At 38.9% G+C, this 20,987-nt stretch overlaps 1 protein-coding gene across 1 annotated transcript in view; it reads right to left on the reverse strand.

Annotated features, from left to right (window-relative positions):
* Positions 1-5,202: 5,202 nt before the first annotated feature.
* LOC132909706 (uncharacterized) overlaps positions 5,203-20,987 on the reverse strand; it is a 38,630-nt gene continuing 22,845 nt past the window's right edge. Inside the window, exons 5-10 of the mRNA XM_060964669.1 lie at positions 17,934-18,118; positions 17,302-17,532; positions 16,855-16,992; positions 16,262-16,406; positions 16,000-16,177; positions 5,203-5,425 (exon numbers count right to left, since the gene is read on the reverse strand). Coding sequence (XP_060820652.1) covers positions 5,296-5,425; positions 16,000-16,177; positions 16,262-16,406; positions 16,855-16,992; positions 17,302-17,532; positions 17,934-18,118 — 1,007 coding nt within the window. The 3' untranslated portion in view covers positions 5,203-5,295. The remainder of the gene's footprint in view (positions 5,426-15,999; positions 16,178-16,261; positions 16,407-16,854; positions 16,993-17,301; positions 17,533-17,933; positions 18,119-20,987) is intronic.

A 20,987-nucleotide genomic window follows, 5' to 3' on the forward strand; every position in this document is an offset into this window, starting at 1 on the left:
CATTTCCCTCACTTTCCGAGCGAAGGTTTCCCTCGACGAGTCCGATGATCTCGTGCCCTTAGACACACCATCATAGTTTTCCTCTGCAGCATCACCGCGACGGAGAGACACATTCTCGTGCAATGCCGTTAGCGAGAAAAACAACGTCTTTACGATCAGTGAATACACTTGTACTAATCAACATTACCTCGATTGTATAACAACAATGGCTAATTCCAGTGAATATTCATTACATGCCCTTAACCCTAATCATAATGACAACCCGACATATATATGTCGGGTTGGGGTTAGGGGCGTTTAATGAGTCTTCGCTGGTGTTGTTCATTGTTGTTGTACAAACGTTTATTACACAGATATAGTTGGTACAAGATTGACAAGCGGCCGCGGTAACTAGACGCTAATGACAATGACCCTAGGTTCGATATAGCGAATCCACGGTCCACGGGATAACGAATGTACTTTGCTTCGTAGTCTAAGTCGGACTCGTCTTACTACTCGTGATACAAGGATCGCTTGATTAGCTCTTTGCTAAGACGTAGATTATTCACCGATTGTACAAACACACTAGGCGTATGGCTAATGAGACTGCCCGAAAGAGAATGACTTTTCGTCACGACGACGCTGCAGAGGAAAACTATGATGGGATGTGCCTAAGGGCACGAGATCGTCGGATTCGTCAAAGAAAGCCTCCACTCGGAGGGTTAGGGAAATGGACGTTGCCGTTAATCGGTTAATTTCTATGTTGGCGGTTAGAAAAGTATGCTAGCCGCACTTGAGAGAAAGTTCCTAGCGGGAAGCGTAGTATGTGAGGAAAGCAGATCTCCCGTATCTTCCTATAGTAGGTGATAGATTTAGGAACTGTTTAGAATAAATACTATTTGTCCGTTTGAAGGACCCGAGTTAACGAAATCCTAAGATTTGTAGCGGTTACTCAGGTTAGCTGAACATAAACTGTGAATGATGCATCGACATCTGGCGATCATCTTACCCAAAAGAATGGGGTCTGTGTGTAGCGAGCCACGGGGCCGTTGGAATGTTTATTGTCAAGTGTCGGTGCGACCAATTCTTTAAAGGTGTTAAGTCGAGCAACACTCTGCCTCGACCGGGCCACATACCGCGGGCAGTCCGGCAACCAGATGTCCGCACATCATCACCGCGTGCCATGAATAGCCTCAAGGACCCATCCTTATTGTTTACTACGAGAAGATTCGAGAAGATTCGTTCTATCACGTATGATGCTGTTGCGCCGCGAGGCTTAGTATGGATCGTGTTTCTAACCGTCGCCCGCGATCCTCCAACGTCTTATATAAATCGTCTCATCTGCTCGACGAAACATACAATGTATCGACGAGCGTATGGTTGCTGCCAAGCCGCGAGTTCCAGAAACGTCGATTACGGTCCGTTCTTTATTTTCACAAAGAAGTCGGCCTAAATGATCATCGACGCGAGCGGTAGCGTGATCCGAGCGCGGTGCGGGTCGTCTCCCCGAGAGGATAAGGAATTTATCTAAGGGCAGTTAGTCTCATTTGAAAATTCATATTGCATACATCGAGAGCTCTGACGAATAAATCGCTAAGTCTAACGAATATCGAGAAATATCAAAAGTCGAGTTGAATTTCTGTAACGCATTAACTGTATTCATCGCTAAATAATTTGTGACGCTTTTATTATTATTTAATTTATTGTTAAAAATACAAACAATATTAACCTGTTAACACAGTGTTAAATTCATTGAACTACCCCTGTTATCTTAATCGAAACAAGGGGAATGATTATTTCGCGGCGTTTATACGATTATACGAATCGTAGCGAGAATTTACGCCTCTCGCTGACGCGTTTTCCTCGCGTCCGCATCTCTGCGCGAACGGTCGTAACATAAGGAAAGCTATGTAACTCCATGTCTTTGTTAGGTGGAACGTTCATCCCGTGACCGCGGCTACGCTCGGCGACCAGTTGTCGCCTCGAGCCTAAGCTCATTGCCTCAAGTTTCGAACGACTGTGTTTGGGTTATTTTGTAAATGCTACAGTATTGAGGTTTTCCAAGTAATTCCAACAGGGGGGGGGGTTGTCCTTTTATCTCCGACATATATATATTATGATTTTTATTTTATTTTATTTTATTTTTGGTTCTTTTACAATTTGTCCTTATGGACATTTGGTAAAGTGTTATATCTTGTTGGTGAAGAAAAAAAAAATAAAAATAAAAAATAAATATAGCATGTGGGCGGCTACCCCCAGCGGGGTGCCAGCTTCGTTTTTTCTAAGTTATATCTTTTATGAGGTCTATGGGTGTTTCCTTTTTAGTCTACTTGCGATGTTTGTTGTGTTGCACGTTTCAGCTGCCAGCTGGTTCGGGTGTATTTCTATTCTTCCTCTGTATCTTGTTGCGAATCTGGTAATCTCTTCCTTGACCGTTTGGTATTCACAGGTCTTTCCGTATGTCCTCGTTTCTAACGTACCACGGGGCGCTTACCATTGTTCTAAGGATTTTGGCTTGGATTGTTTCTATTTTGTTTATATGGCTCATTGCTGCTGTTCCCCATAGTGGAATTCCGTATGTCCAGATTGGCTTTATGATTATTTTGTATATTTTTAGTTTGTTTTCTGTGCTTAATTTGGATTTTCGGCTTGTTAACCAGTGCATCTGTCTCCTTGCTGTCTGTATTTTGTCTATTATTGATTTGATATGCTGTTTCCATGTGAAATGTGTATCTATGTGAAGTCCAAGGTATTTGACTTGCCTTGTTTGTGTTATTTGCGTGTCGTTCAGGAAGATGTTTTGTGTTATCTGTTTTCTCAGTGTGAATGTGATGTGGTTGCATTTGTGAGGGTTAGCTTTAATTTGTTTGTCTTGCAGCCACTTTTCTATTTTTGTGATATGCTCTTATAGTATTGTGGCTGCTGTTACAGGGTTAGTGTGCCTGACTAGCACGGCTGTGTCGTCCGCGAATGTCAATATTTTGCTATCAATTTTGCTTTCAATTATTTCTTTGAAGGTTTGCCAATTAATGGATTTGTTGCATAGTGTCTCTGAGTTATTGTAGAGTATTGGCTTGTTTCTGTATGTTATTATTATGGGTGTATGGTCGGAGCTAAGCTCGAGGCTGGATGCTATATTTATTTTATTTCCGTTTAATCCCTTTGTGACTGCAAAGTCGAGTAGGTCAGGGATTTTGCTCAGGTCTGTCGGCCAGTATGTCGGTCTTCCTGTGGATAATATGTTGAGATTGTTTTTCCTGATCTGTTTTTCCAGGGTTCTGCCTCGAGGTGTAGTGATTCTTGATCCCCGTGTTGTGTGCTTTGAGTTGTAGTCTCCTGCTGCGATAAACTTGTCGCCTAGTTGTTGGAAGTATTCTTCCCACATTTGTGCTGTAATTTTGTGTCGCGGTGGTGCATATACTGCTGACAGCTGTAGACGGTTGCTGCTAGTTTGTACGGTAACGGTAGTTGCTTGTATGTGTTCTTTACTAACTTGGCTGTGTAGGTGGTGTTTAATGTCGTTTCTTATTATCACTGCGGTCCCTCCGTGTGCTTTTCCTGAGGGGTGCTTGGTATCGTATATGGTATAGTGCGGTATTTTGATGTAGCTTTTTGTTGTGAAATGCGTTTCTGATACGAGTAGTATGTCTATGTTGTTCTGGTACAGGAATGCTTTGGTTTCAATGGCCCTTTGTTGTAGGCCGTTAGAGTTCCAGGCAGCTATTTTTAGTATGTCCGTTTTTACTTTTTGCTTAGCATGGTTGTTATCAGTTGTATCATAGCTGTAATTTGTAATGATTGCTGTTTGAATGCTTCTTTTAGTTCGCTTATCGTTCTTGTTAACATGTCGGTGCTTTTGATGGATTGCTTTAATAGTTCTTTTATTTCTGTAGCGTCGTTGGTGTTATTGTTGTGGTTTTGGTTGGCTACGGGTGTTACTTCCTTGGTTGCTTGCGCGTAGCTTCGACTGCCAGTGGTGTTGGTATTATTATGGTTGTTGTTCATTACGTGCTGTACTTTTATTGGTGTCTCAATTTCTGCGCTATCTTGTTGTGTGTGATAGTAATTGTATGCCCCGCTTCGAAGTGGCGGAGACAGTTTACGTTGAAGTATTTTTCTGGCTGGACAGCCTTTGTAGCTGGCTGGATGGTTTCCGCTGCAGTTGTAGCACTTTACCTCGTTTAGTTTTCCCGTGTATGAGCAGTACGTTGCTTTTCTGCGCATTTGACACACACCGGGTTTCTGTTGCAGTAGTTTTTTGTGTGTCCATATTGTTGGCACCGCATGCATTGAGGTATGTCTTTTTTTTTTGTCTGGGTGGTTTAACTATGATTATTGTGTTTAAGATTTGTTTAATATCATAGATTTCTTTGTTGTTTTTGTTCGGTTCTAGTTCTATTAGGAACAGCGGTAGTTGTTGTTTGGTATCAAATCTTGTTATGTTATTTATTACTCTTACCTGGTGTCCGATTTTGGCTAGTTCGTCACATATGTTGCTTGTGTTTGGCTTTGGGTGTAGCCCTCTGATAACTGCTTTATAGCTTTTGTCAGTTTTGAGCTGGTAGGTGTGGTACCCGGCTTTTTTTTCTTTTAGCACTTTTACCACTTTTCTGTAGGTTTCTGGGGCGTTGGTTTGCACTTTTACCTGGTCCAGTTTTAATTGTTTTATTGAGTAGTTTTCTTTGCCTGCCGTGTTGTTTAGCAGTTCGAGGAGGGGGTCCATTATCCGTGCGTCTATGTAAATTGGTGGTGGTTTCGTGTTGTGTGTTGTTTTTTCCGTTGTGTCTGATTCTTTCTCTTGTGGTAGTGCGCTGAAGGGGTTTTTTAGAGGAATTTCCTGGAGCCACTGCTTACTTTCTGTTTCTGCAGTTCTCCTAGTGTTTGCGTTTGTTGTTAGTTTTCTTCTTTTGCTGGGAGTTACGACCTTCCAGCTTCCGTCATGTTGTGTCATTTCGTTGTTGTTGGCGTTTGTATCGTCGCTCATTTGGGTGATTTCCATTTCGGTTTCTGTGCATTCTTGAACTTCCATGGTTTTGTATATGGCGTATGTTTCGCGGTTGTTTGATATCCTGAGCGGTGGCACTCGTTGCATTTTTTTGTTTTCCCTGTTTTTCGCGCTTTCGGGAACACTTTCTCTCCATGTCCGGTTTCGCGGGAGAAACCTCTCCGGGCACCCGGCACGTCTGCACTCTTCGGCAGTCAAAAGGAAACTGATATATATTATGTGTGTATATTTTATATTATAGATGTCATATGTCTTTCTTAGATAGTAAAACACGTAAATATCCGCAATCTTTTTATTAAAAAATCGTAGGACTACATTTCCATGCCTATGTCGTTGGCAATCCTAATCGCATAAGGAACATCATGTATTGATACATTGCTATGAATACGTCGACCTTTTCTACCTATATCTTCAATTAAAGTCTTCTTGTACTCTAGCCACCTGGAATACGTGAAAATATATTATTATAATTAAAGCTTAGCAAATATATGTTATGTTTTCTTTTAAAATCAATTCTAATGATTCAGCAATACACGTGTGTGTGTGTGTGTGTATTGCTGTGTATTGCTGTGTATTGTTATATATATAGAATCATTAGAATTGAATTGAATTGAATTGAATTGAATTGAATTAGAAAGGATATCGGGGCCTTTCCTTTGGAATGTTCGGGAAGATCCCCAATACTTTAGTCCAGACTTTTTATTATAGCTGTACTTAAATAATAAAACTAAAAAATGGTTGTTTATGATTTAATCCGAGTATTGGTGCCCGAAATTTATGACATTGGACTTGGGCTCGAAGTGACATAACGGATCGCTGAACATAATCACGGTCACGGGAGGGACGTGTACCTAACAGAGGTATGGAGTAATTAAATAGATTGCCCCGAGGGGTACAGAGAGATACGGAGAGGAATATATAAGGGCAGTTCCACTTGGATTGAGATTCAGTCAGATAAGTTTTATTTGTACTGTGGACAAGTACGTTGAGTCACACCCGAATCGCGAATCAGTAAGTTGAGTTCAACTTAGACTGTGGAAGAAATCACATTTGTTATCCCGTTGACCGTGGATTCGTTATTAAGTCTACGATCATTGCCTTTCACATCCCGAGTATCTAATTACCACGGTTACTTGTCAAATTCTGTCATAAACATAATTGTGCTAATAAATACCTTCGCTCTTGCATAACAACAATGTCTAATCCAAAGAAAGATTCGTTACTCACCCCTGACCCTAATGGTAACCCAAAATATATATGTCGAGTTCTCATTAGGGTTAGGGACGTGTAACGAATCTTCACTTGAATTAGCCATCGTTGTTATACAATCGAGGTAATGTTGATTAGTACAAGTGTGAGTATTACAGAATTGACAGCGCTGATTGGACACTTGAGATACTAATGACAATGATCTTAGGTTCGATAACGAATCCACGGTCAACGGGGTAGGAAATGTACTTTCTTCCAAAGTCTAAGTCGAACTCAACTTACTTGTCCACAGTACAAGTATTACTCAACCAACTACTTGTTAAAACGTAAGTATTCACTGATCGTAAAGACGCTGTGTAACTCGCTGATGAGATCGTACGTTCTTTTTTTTTTATTTGGTAGACTTTTTACATTCAAGCCTCATTGAAAATTATAAGTAAATTATTTTAGCATGGTACTGTAACTTGGATTATAAGAGTCTATAGTATATTTGATTCTAGTTGAATTTAATGCTTCAATTTAAAGGGTATTGTCTTTTCAGTTTGCGGATCTGATCCGTCGTGTCCAATAATTAGGTAACTAATGGGTTTTGGTGGTAGTTAACTCTTATATTATATCTGTTTCTGAACTTAATTATTTCTTCTTTGACTGTGGATACATTAAGATCGCAATGAATTGTTTCGTTGGTAACATACCAAGGTGCATCTATTAAGGATCTTGGAGTTTTTGATTGGTATCATTGGACAATTTCTATGTTGGAGTTGCTCGCTGTTCCCCATAGTTGGATACCATAGGTTCAAACAGGTTTTAATATGGATTTGTATAGCATTATTTTACTCTGCATGTTTAAGTTGGAGCGTATGCCAATGAGCCAGTAGAATTTTTTTAAGTTTTGTTTTCAGTTCTTTGGATTTACCTACGATGTGCCGTTTCCATGTCATACTTCTGTCCAGTATCATGCCCAGATATCTGACTGTATCTTTGTTTGGAATTAAAATATTATTTATGGTCACCCGTGGGCAGGGAGGTCCCTTTTGATTGCCGAAGGGTGCAGACGTGCCAGGTAACCGGAGAGGTCTCTCCGTCGAAGCCGAAAGTGGAAAAGAAAAATAGTGCCCACGAAAGTGTGAAAAGCGGCGAAAACGGGGAAATGCAACGAGTGCCACCTCTCAGGATATCAAACAACGGCGAAACATACGCCATACACAGGGGCATGGAGGTCCAGGAGTGCACAGAGGACGAAATGGATGTCACTCAGATGAGCGACGACAGAAACACAACCAACAACAAACTATCAAAACAAGACGAAAGCTAGAAGGTAGTTGGAGTCAGCTGTCATACTCTTCTAAGTCTGCGTTTTTCTGCGATTTTTATTATTATGTAATGGGGATATTCATGTTCATTGACGAAAGACTTAGTAGGGGTGCAAGAACGGATCGCGTTTATTATGCTGGTGTTTAATTATCCGTGGCTGCTTCTACATCTTCGTTTGTTTTTAGGGATATTGAGGTTGATATTGAATGATTGAATACTTCTCTAAAGAGCTGCCAGTTTGTGAGTTGCTTATGAACAAAGCCATTAGGTTGGTTTTGGATAATTGTTGAGTTCATTGTTGCTATGATAGGTGAATGATCTGAAGAGAGTTCCACAGAAGAGTTGATTTAGATGTATGTTGGAGATATTTTTTTAGTTATGAAGAAGTCTAATAGGTCAAGTAGTTTGTTAGTGTCAGTGGGCCAGTAAGTGGGTTCGTTTGTACTGAGGTAGTTAAGTCTGTTGGCGTTTATGGATTTCAAAAGATTTTTGTCTCTTACTGTGGTAAGTCTGCTGCCCTATTGCGTATGTTTAGCGTTATAATCTCCTCCAGCTATGAATCTATTGCCCAGGTCTTCGAAGAATTTATCGAAGTTTTCCGTAGAAATAGAATGTCTAGGAGAACAATATACTGCTAATGCTGTGATTGGACCATGCCAATCTTCTATCGCTACGTTTGTGGCTTGGAGATAGTCCTTCTGGAATGATGGAATCCCATAGTGTTTTATGCTGGTCTTGATGATAATTCCGGTGCCGCCATGGGCCTTTCCACTGGGATGTTGAATGAATCCGTCGTCTAAATTTCAGGAAAGCATCGGAACATGATCAGATAAGTGACAAAGCTACCAAGGAGCTTCCCATAAAACCGCTCTGCGGTATTCCTGGACATTCAGCAGGCGTTTGACAAAGTGTGGGATGAAGGACTTATGGAAGCCGCAACATTCCCAATAGAAACTAGCATACTCTAAGGCAGTGTCCTTGGACCTCTGCTGTTCACCATTTACACTATTTTTTTTTTTTTTTTTTTTTTTTTCGTGGAGGAAATCCTCACGGACACCCGCCGCTTCTAGGGGGAAGAGCGGCATGGTAGTGTCGGACTCCAACTGACTAAAACCTCCACGATGACCGTCCCTATTGCGACCGAGGGGTGCCCGGGAACCGCTGTGGCGACACACCGGGACGGAGAGACCTCTCCGGTTACCTGGCACGTCTGCACCCTTCGGCAATCAAAAGGGACCTCCCTGCCCACAGGTGACCATAAATAATATTTTAATTCCAAACAAAGATACAGTCAGATATCAGGGCATGATTCTGGACAGAAGTAGGACATGGAAACGGCACATCGTAGGTAAATCCAAAGAACTGAAAACAAAATTACAAAAATTCTAGTGGCTCATTGGCATACGCTCCAACTTAAACATGCAGAGTAAAATAATGCTATACAAATCCATATTAAAACCTGTTTGAACCTTTGGGATCCAACTATGGGGAACAGCGAGCAACTGCAACATAGAAATTGTCCAACGATACCAATCAAAAACTCCAAGATCCTTAATAGATGCACCTTGGTATGTTACCAACGAAACAATTCACTGCGATCTTAATGTATCCACAGTCAAAGAAGAAATAATTAAGTTCAAAAACAGATATAATATAAGAGTTAACTACCACCAAAACCCATTAGTTACCCAATTATTGGACACGACGGATCAGATCCGCAAACTGAAAAGACAATACCCTTTAGATTGAAGCATTAAATTCAACTAGAATCAAATATACTATAGACTCTTATAATCCAAGTCACAGTACTATGCTAAAATAATTTACTTATAATTTTCAATGAGAATTGATTGTAAATTGTCTACCAAATAAAAAAAAAAAAAGTATAATTAGTCCATACCTCTGTTAGGTAAAAACGTTCATAACGTGACCGCAGCTACGTTTTGCAATTGGTTGTGTCACTTCGAATCCAAGCTCATTGTCACAAATCTCGGACAAACATAATCAGATTAAATCATAAACAATTACTTAAGTACAGCTTATGATAAGATTCTAGGCTAAAGTATTGGGGTATTCCCAAGGATTCCGAAGAAAAGGCCCCGATGTCCTTTCGTCTTCGACATATATATCGACATATATATGTGTGTATTAGAAATTTACAAACTATTAGATTGAAACGTATTTCATGAAACTATATGCGTTCGTTTTTGGGTTAAGAGAAATCAGATTATCAGTCAAATATTTAAAGTTAATTAAAAAACAAAGCTTCGTATGAAAAAATTGTATTCTGCGTTTTTTTTTACTGAATTTGTTATATTCTTTTAATTATATTACCAATTACAGAACATCCTATATGTATTAAATTGATGCATATGAAACGTCGTTTCTTTGAAGATTGAATTTGACGCGCCAATATTATTCGCTAAATATTGTCCTATCGTTAATTAATAATCAACCATATTAAAGATAGAGAAATTTACTATAACACACATATATTTTAACATTAAGGATATATATACATATATATATGTCGGAGATGAAAGGACACCGGGCCCCCCCGTTGGAATTATTTGGAAAAGCCTCAATACTGTAGCATTTACGAAATAACCCAGGCACAGTGATTCGAGGAGTTCCCTTTTGACTGCCGAAGAGTGCAGACGTGCCGGGTGCCCGGAGAGGTCTCTCCCTCGAAACAGGACATGGAGAGAAAGTGTTCCCGAAAGTGCGAAAAACAGGGAAAACAAAAATGCAATGAGTGCCACCGCTCAGGATATCAAGCAACGGAGAAACATATGCCGTACACAAAAATACGGAAATCCAAGAATCTACAGAAACCGAAATGGAAATCACTCGAATGAGCGACGATACAAACGCCAACAACAACGAAATGGCACAACAAGACGGAAGCTGGAAGGTCGTAACTCCCAGCAAAAGAAGAAAAATTACAACAAACGCAAATACTAGGAGGGCTGCAGAAACAGAAAGTAAGCAGTGGCTCCAAGAAATCCCACTACAAAACCCCTTCAGCATACTACCACAATAGAAGGAACCAGAAACAACTGAAAAACCAAAACACAACGCCAAACCACCACCAATATACATCGATGCGCAAGTAATAGGCCCCCTCCTCGAACTGCTAAACAATACGGCAGGCAAAGAAAACTACTCAATAAAACAATTAAAACTGGACCAGGTAAAAGTGCAAACCAACGCCCCAGAAACCTACAGAAAAGTGGTAAAAGTGCTAAAAGAAAAAAAAGCCGGGTACCACACCTACCAGCTCAAAACTGACAAAAGCTATAAAGCAGTTATCAGAGGGCTACACCCAAAGCCAAACACAAGCAACATATGTGACGAACTAGCCAAAATCGGACACCAGGTAAGGGTAATAAATAACATAACAAGATTTGATACCAAACAACCACTACCGCTGTTCCTAATAGAACTAGAACCGAACAAAAACAACAAAGAAATCTATGATATTAAACAAATCTTAAACACAATAATCATAGTTAAACCACCCTGACAAAAAAAAAGACATACCTCAATGCATGCGGTGCCAACAATATGGACACACAAAAAACTACTGCAACAGAAACCCGGTGTGTGTCAAATGCGCAGAAAAGCATTTAACAACGTACTGCCCATACACGGGAAAACTAAACGAGGTAAAGTGCTACAACTGCAGCGGAAACCATCCAGCCAGCTACAAAGGCTGTCCAGCCAGAAAAATACTCCAACGTAAATTGTTTCCGCCGCTTAGAAGCAGGACATATAACTACCACCACACACAACAAGACAGGGCAGAAGCTGAGACACCAATAAAAGTACAATACGTAATGAACAACAACCACAACAATATCAATACCACTGCCAGTCGAAGCTACGCGCAAGCAACCAAGGAAGTAACACTCGTAGCAAACCAAAACCACAACAATAACACCAACGACGCTACAGAAATAAAAGAACTATTAAAACAATCCATCAAAAGCACCGACATGTTAACATGAACGATAAGCGAACTAAACGAAGCATTCAAACAGCAATCATTACAAATCACAGCTATGATACAACTGATAACATCCATGCTAAGCAAAAAGTAAAAACGGACATACTAAAAATAGCTGCCTGGAACTCTAACGGCCTACAACAAAGGGCCATTGAAACCAAAGCATTCCTATACCACAACAACATAGACATACTACTCGTATCAGAGACGCATTTCACAACAAAAAGCTACACAAAAATACCGCACTATACCATATACGATACCAAGCACCCCTCAGGAAAAGCACACGGAGGAACCGCAGTGATAATAAGAAACGACATTAAACACCACCTACACAGCCAAGTTAGTAAAGAACACATACAAGCAACTACCGTTACCGTACAAACTAGCAGCAACCGTCTACAGCTGTCAGCAGTATATGCACCAGCGGGACACTAAATCACAGCGCAAATGTGTGAAGAATACTTCCAACAACTAGGCGACAAGTTTATCGCAGCAGGAGACTACAACTCAAAGCACACAACATGGGGATCAAGAATCACTACACCTCCAGGTAGAACCCTGGAAAAACACAACAGGAGAAACAACCTCAATATATTATCCACAGGAAGACCGACATACTGGCCGACAGACCTGAGCAAAATCCCTGACCTACTCGACTTTGCAGTCACAAAGGGACTAAATGGAAATAAAATAAATATAGCATCCAGCCTCGAGCTTAGCTCCAACCATACACCCATAATAATAACATACAGAAACAAGCCAATACTCTACAACAACTCAGAGACGCTATGCAACAAATCCACCAATTGGCAAACCTTCAAAGAAATAATCGAAAGCAAAATCAACTGCAACATCCCATTGAAAACGCCCGAACACATCGAACAAGCTGTAACGACACTTACAGAAACTATACAAGAAGCAGCACGGGCCACCACTAAACCTGAAACTACCACTATACAAACAAAACAAATCCCATCAGACATCCTCGAAAAAAGAAAAGCGAAAGCAAAATGGCAAAAACATAGAACAAAAGAAAACAAAAAACACCTAAACAAACTCGCAAAGGAAATAAAAAACAAAATAAAAGAGCACAACAACAACGAATTCACAAAGTTCATAGAGTCACTATCTGCACACGAGAACTACAACTATTCACTATGGAAAGCCACAAAAAAAATAAAGAAGATAATAAAACCAGCCCCAGCAATCAGAAAAGCAGACAACACATGGGCAAGAAGCAACGAAGAGCAAGCCGAAGAATTTTCCAACCACCTATGCAACACATTTACACCACACAACATCAATAACAGCAACCACAATAACCATACGGACGACGATGCGCTAACCACTAGCACCGCAATTGACAAGCAATACACCATACCTAAAACAGCGCAAGAAATTGGAAACATAATCGAAAAAACAACAAAGCACCAGGAATCGATCTAATCAATGGTAAAATCTTGACAAACCTCCCTCCAAAAGCGATACGACTAATCACTATAATATTCAATGCAATACTAAGAATATAATATTATCCTAAATTATGGAAACAGGCACAGATCATAATGTTACCCAAACCAGGCAAAGACCCACACGAAACAACATCTTACAGACCAATATCACTACTTCCCGTGCTCTCCAAAATACTAGAAAAAGTAATATACGCCCGACTAAAACCAATAATAGAGAAGGAAGAATTAATACCAGACCATCAATTTGGATTCAGAAACAAACACTTCACCATAGAACAAATGCACAGACTCGTCAACGAAATAATACACACGATAGAAAACAAACAATATTGTACAGCCCTATTCATGGACATAGAGAAAGCATTCGACAAAATAAACCACGAAAGCCTAATTCAAACAATCGAGAAACAATTCCCGGAAAAAATATACCAAATAATAAAATCATACATAAGCAACAGAGACTTCACAATAAAAATCAAGGACGCACACTCCGAAGTCAAAGACATCAAAGAAGGGGTTCCGCAAGGAAGCGTCCTAGGACCCATATTATACACACTATACACGACCAACATACCAACAACTACCAATAGAAAAATATTGACGTTCGCGGACGACACAGCCGTACTAGTCAGGCACACTAACCCTGTAACAGCAGCCACAATACTATAAGAGCATATCACAAAAATAGAAAAGTGGCTGCAAGACAAACAAATTAAAGCTAACCCTCACAAATGCAACCACATCACATTCACACTGAGAAAACAGATAACACAAAACATCTTCCTGAACGACACGCAAATAACACAAACAAGGCAAGTCAAATACCTTGGACTTCACATAGATACACATTTCACATGGAAACAGCATATCAAATCAATAATAGACAAAATACAGACAGCAAGGAGACGGATGCACTGGTTAACAAGCCGAAAATCCAAATTAAGCACAGAAAACAAACTAAAAATATACAAAATAATCATAAAGCCAATCTGGACATACGGAATTCCACTATGGGGAACAGCAGCAATGAGCCATATAAACAAAATAGAAACAATCCAAGCCAAAATCCTTAGAACAATGGTAAACGCCCCGTGGTACGTTAGAAACGAGGACATAAGGAAAGACCTCGGAATACCAACGGTCAAGGAGGAGATTACCAGATTCGCAACAAGATACAGAGAAAGAATAGAAGCACACCCGAACCAGCTGGCAGCTGAAACGTGCAACACAACAAACATCGCAAGAAGACTAAAAAGGAAACACCCAATAGACCTCATAAAAGATATAACTTAGAAAAAAACGAAGATGGTACCCCGCTGGGGGTAGCCGCCCACATGCTATATTATTTTTTATTTATATTCTTTTTTTTCTTCACCAACAAGATATAACACTTTACCAAATGTCTGCAAGGACAAATTGTAAAATAACCAAAATAAAATAAAAAAAAAAAAAAGGTCATATAAAAAAAAAAAAACAGTCATTCGAAACTTGAGACAATGAATTTAGGCTCGAGGCGACAACCGGTCGCCGAGCGTAGCCACGGTCACGGGATAAACATTCCACCTAACAGAGATATAAAGTAACATAGCTTTCCTTTAAAGAATTGGCAGTACAGACACTTGACAATAAGACATTCCAACAGCCCCGCAGCTCGCCACACACAGACCCCATTCTTTGGGCCAGATGATCGCCAGATGCCGATGCATCGTTTACAGTTTATGTTCAGATAACCTGAGGAACCGTTACAAATCTTAGGACTTAGTTAACTAAAGTCCTTCAGATTGACAAACAGTCTTTATTCTATCAGCCTGTAAATCTGTCACCTATTGCGGGAAGATATGGGAAACCTGATTTGGTCACGTACGACGTTGCCTGCTAGGAACTCTCTCTCTAGGGCGGCTAGCATCCTTTTCTAACCGCCAACATAGAAAATGACCAATTAACAGCAACGTCTATTTCCCTCACCCTCCGAGTGGAGGCTTTCTTTGACGAATCCGATGATCTCGTGCCCTTAGGCACACCCCATCATAGTTTTCCTCTGCAGCGTCGTCGTGACGGAAAGTCATTCCTTTTTCTGGCAATCTCATTAGCTAAACGCCTAGTGTGCTAGTACTATCGGAATAATCTCCATCTTAACAAAGAGTCAATCAAACGATCCTTGTATCACGAGTAGTAAGTCGAGTCCGACTTAGATTTTGAAGCAAAGTATATTCGTTATCCCGTGGACCGTGGATTCGCTATATCGAACCTAGGGCCATTGTCATTAGCGTCCAGTTACCGCGTCCGCTTGTCAATCTCGTATCAGCCATATTTGTGTAATAAACATCTGTGCGACAACCATGAACAACACTGGTGGAGATTCATTAAACGCCCTTAACGCCAACCCGACATATATATATATATATATATATATATATAATCAGAACACTTATGTAATTCTTTCTATCCATTTAAATTTGAAAAAGGTGCCATAAGATTTATAGAAATATAAATTTAGCATTTGGGGAAAGTTAAAGACATTCCCAATTTCACCTAAGTAATATTTTAATGCATAAATTATTCTAAAGGAATGTATGACTGAAGAAATTATAACAATTAAAATATCAAATATCAAAATAGTCGTTGAAAAAATATATTGAATGATATGGAAATTACTTTGATTAAATATACGATATTTAGATGGTACTATGTGCAATTAAAGTTCTACTGCCTAAAACGACATCTGATACGTATTTGAAATTTCAGAATTAACAAAGCTATACTTATTTCTAAAATTTTCGATGTAGGAAATAAATATAAAGGAATACAATATAGAAGATAATCCTGGTAAAGAAACGAATAAATAAACTATATAATAATAAGCAGACAGTGGATTTTTATGCAAATTTATATTTTTAGGAATGCAATTTGAAGAAGTTAAAGCCCTTGCATCTATAAATTTTTCTTAAATATAAAATATATAAATATATAATATAAATATTTGCATTTAATAACGAGAAATGACATACCTGCGATTTGTTACGAATTTTTCAAATAATTGCCCCTCAGTAGGAAATTTGGAATCCAAGAACAACTTTACGCGTTCCCAAATATTTGCACGATTATGAATTCTCAACCAATACCGCGGAACCAAAAAACATCTTACGGATGAAGTAGCTACTATTCTTCGATTAACCATATTTTCTCCTAATTCATAGGTAACAATATTTTATTATAGAAATAATTTTTGTTAAAAAAATTCTTAGAAAAATAAATTTAGTAAAATATTACCTAAGCCGAAACACGCACCCCTGTTAAACGTACAAATTTGCATAAATATTGTACGTACGTCAGTCGGATAACGTTGCTGAGAGGTTGATGAAGGTTCTCTCATTAACATTTCTGCTACATCCGTAATTTTTTGCCATTCATTCATCTGTAAATTTATATGTTGTCAAGATCAATGTCCAATTTATAAATTTTCTATTTACAGTCAGTCACGGTACTTACATATCAATGAAATTACTAAATTTCTAAAAAGGAATTAAAAAATCAAAACAAAATTTATAAAAATTTTGAGATAAAATTACATTAGAAATGGCAAAACCATGAATTTTCCAATGCTAACATATTTTACTTCTAGTATTTTATATCTTTTCACTTTCTTTTTCTTAATAAAGAAGATAAAAGTAGTTAAATTGTGTTTTAATATACCAAAAAAGCTACCATTCGTAGAGGTACCATTTTGTTATAATACGTTATATATAAAGAACGTACGAATGTAGATTTTTGTAACTGACTGTACTTATATTCAACTTCCTTTCCTGCATTCTTTGTCTTAAATAATATGAAGATATAATAGTATTTGCCGATGTCGTACTTACAACATCTAATAATGTAGTTGTAATGACGCTTGAACGTTCAAAATCCATTCTCCTATCAGTTGCTTTCGATGATAGTAAGAGTTGTGCATAATCTATGAGATCTCGACTTCCGTCGATATCCTCGTCCATGTCACTTGCCTTTAAAATTAGGTGAAAAGTTATAGTATGAAATACATTCGGTATTATTGTACATATATTATTACATTATACAGAAATCCGATTTTAATCTACAAATGCGAAGTACTGATAAATTGTCTGCTGTAAGAAAAAAATGTTTTGACAGGAATTGAGTCTTTAACAGTCTTCTTATAGTAGGCTCTAGAACTAAAATACAAGTAAATAAAATAAGAATAAAATAAAAAATACAAAATTTAGTCCTATTCCCTGTATATTATTGCAAATTACATTTATCACTATTATTAGGCATTACAAGTATATAAAGCATACTTTGGTAGTTTCATATTCGTATTCTAATTCGTCCATCTTTGTAGCCATTTCTAAGCTCTTTAATAATCTGGGTTCCTTCTTTGCATTATTCTTTTCAGGATCGTATAATTCGTATTGAGTTCCATAAACAGAATGTGTTTTACGAACAATCATGTGTTCTATCAGACGACATTCACCTTCTAATAGAAAATGGACATGATTCACCATTCCTTTACCGTCACCTAGCAAAACCTTAAATAATTATTTTGTCATTACATTTACACTTATTCCGCTTCAATAGTATTTAACGAAAAATTTGCAGAAACTATCATAAAGAAAAAGATATATCTTCGATGTTTGAATTATCTTATGAATGAAGAAAGAACTAAAAACCACATTAACATAATTAAATTTTATAATAATATCGTATTTGGCCTCGTTTCAATCAGAAAAATCTCACTAGTGCGATAATGAAATCTTTATTACGAAAGAACGAAATACAAAATTTCGTTGTTGTATTAGCATTGTCCCATCGCGAGCATTTATAAAGTCTTTAGTTACTAATGTAATATAACAAATGTAAGAATATTTAATTTTTGTTTTTCTGTGATATTAATATTATGAGTATTATTTTATGTAATGTAATTTTATACCTCATCAGGTTGAAAATCCTTTAATTTACTGAGAATACAACATTCTCGTATTGTTTCTTCATCCCAACATTTAAAATAATTGAAATGTACTAACGCATCCTGCAATATGTCCCACTCTCTTTTTAAAGGAGACCGCAAAACGTCATCGAATTCTAAGCGAGGAATGCGAATCAAATCTACTGCGGCTATAAGCAAAACAAGATTATGTTTCTTACATATAATATTTTTGTATATTTTGCATATTTTTACAACCTCGGTTACTTTGTTATAAAGCAATATATCTGCGTTACTTTTAGTAACACAAAAAAATGCTTAAGGAACGATTTGTTTGACTCGAGAGGACAGCTTATTATGTTGCGAAACATTCTTTCTTCATGGTCACATTTTTCGAGGTTTAAATATTTTCGTAATTTATTTTTTAATGAAACCTTATATATTTCTGTATATCAGTTGTTAAAAACTGGCGATAAATTTTCACTGATTTCAGCAGTACATCCAGTATATACCGCTTAAAGTTAGAGGTTTATCAAATTTAGCTCCTTAATCCTCGTACAAACTCTAATTTTATCTAACTTTAAGGGGAAATAGACAAAAATACTACGTCACATACGTGCTACTGTTCGGGGAGGCAGAATAGCCTGCTACGAAAGGAGGAGAAATTGCTATTTTTCGGTGTCAACGCGACGCAGTTAGAAAATGCTGTGGCTACGGAAACAGACAGTAGAGGGGAGGGGGCGCATAAAGGCATAGTAACTACCTCATTCTCGAGCAAATAGTTATCGACGAGTTAGCAACTTTAGTCTCATTCATCAAAATCAAAGTTCATTGTCCGCTACCTAACTATCTGCAGTTGTATTGAGGAAAATATTAAGTTGGTATGATCACTAGTTCCTACATGCTAAGTTGGTACGACTTCTTACGACGCTCCTTTGTCTTAGGCGTCGACCACGTGTTAATTATCTAAGTATATCCGGTGTGTTCACATGGTCGTACTTGGTGGTGAAATACAGAACGTAAAAACTAAATCTGAGTGAATCAATAAATACCAAACTCCAAAATCTATTCAATAACAGGTTATGGGCCCAGGGCAGTAAACAACGACAGTGAAGGTATTTATTTGTTGAGTATTTTTGGTTTCTGTAATTATCCGAAAAGAGACCACGCCATGGTTGACCAGGAGAAGATGAATGATGTGGACAAAGACATGAACCCGATCCTCAATAAGGACAACTATGACTATTGGAAGACGATGACGGAAACTACGATGGTTTTCTTGGGTTCTTGAGATGCGGTGGATCCTGGTTTAACGCCAGCAGAAAGGCTAATACCCGAGTATGTTGAAATGGATAACAAAGCAGGTGCTTACATTTTCCGGCATGATCGCCCCGAATATCTTACGGACATCAGCGCTCTAAAAATAGCGAAGGAGTACTGGAAGACACTGGAAGATATTCATGGGAGATCAACATCGATGGACATTGTTTTATGCATGCGGGAACTGGGCACTATCGAGAAGACCCCTAGCATGGATATCTCCGCGTACTGTAGGAGGATTCAAACCCTGTGTGACAAGTTATCCAAAGCCGGTATAAAAATTGAAGATCATATCGTGGCGTGTTTCCTTTTGGCTGGCCTCACGACAGATTCAAATTACTCGACGTACTTCAGAGTAACGAAGATTGATAAGGATCTGACCTCGAGGGCGGTGAAGTCCTACCTTCTACTCAAAGAGAGAAGGATCGACGGAGCTGCGGAGTCGTCCGAGCAAGGCAGTGCAATGGCGACCAGGAGACAATGGAAGCCCAAGGTGGCGTAACGAAATAAAGATGGCGCGAAGCCGAAGAACAGAGACACACATGACCAGAAATGTTACAAATGTGAAAAATGGGGCCAGTGTCAAGGGGAGAAAGGAGATAGAGAGGAGAAGAACTCCGAGAAGAAGAAGAAACAGGAGAATAACAAGAAGAAGAGGGGATCAGAAGACAAACCAAGGTTCAAGGGATTTATATCGACATTGGCCTTATCATCCATCAGTTTGTTGTTGAAAGGGGGAAGATCAGTTACCGTGACTCAGGCGTTTCAAATCATATGACTCCGGACAGGCATCGTGGATTTCACACCTGCGACCGGACATATCAGGAGTAATAAGGGACGTCTGGAAGTTAAGGGGAAGGGAACGATCACTGTAAAAATGACTGAGTCCTGTGATGGTTAGACCCTATCTTTGTCGAATGCTCTGTGGGTGCCTGAGTTAGATGTAAATCTAATCTCAATCAGACAGTTGGCAAAGAAGGGTGTTACCACCGTGTGTACAAGGGATGAGACTATTGGAACGCATGATGATGGCGACGTTGTGTTGCATTCCAAAGTAAGAGACGATGTGTACTACTTGGAGACAATCCCCAATGAAAGGCACGTCGCAAATGTCTTTGTGGAAAACGATCAAGAGGGGCCTAGCCACAGTGACGAAGACATTGAAGTCATTGAGGCAAAGGCATATAGGAGTACTGTATCGTGGCATGAGAGGTTAGGTCACTACATGGAAATACAATGAGGAAAATTCCTATAAGAAGCGTGAGGGAAGATTCCAAGAAACATGATGAACTGTGTGGAGTTTACGTGAAGGGAAAAATGACAAAACTGCCATTCTCGAGGACAGCTCATCACATATGTCAACGCCCTTTGGAGATCGTCCACAATGATGTCAGTGGCAGAGCTCAGTGCAAATCGTTAGATGGAGGTAACTACTTTGTAACTTTTATTGATGATTTCTCTCGTTTCATCAATGGAAAGAGCGAAGTATTCAGGTGTTTCAAAGAATATGAGATGGAAGTGGAGGCACTGCATCAGTCCAAGATAAGCACCCTCCAAACTGACAATGGCGGTGAGTACACAGGGATCAATTTTGAGAACTACCTGAAGGAGAAAGGTATTCTGTATAGGAAGACCGCCCCTAGGAACCCTGAGCAAAATGGCGTTTCAGAACGATCCAATAGGACCCTGGTTGAAATGTTTAGTTGTTTTCTCATCCAGTCACGGCTCCCTGATTATCTG

This window comes from Bombus pascuorum, chromosome 8, assembly GCF_905332965.1.
Source record: "Bombus pascuorum chromosome 8, iyBomPasc1.1, whole genome shotgun sequence".
Taxonomy (NCBI): Eukaryota; Metazoa; Arthropoda; class Insecta; order Hymenoptera; family Apidae; genus Bombus; species Bombus pascuorum.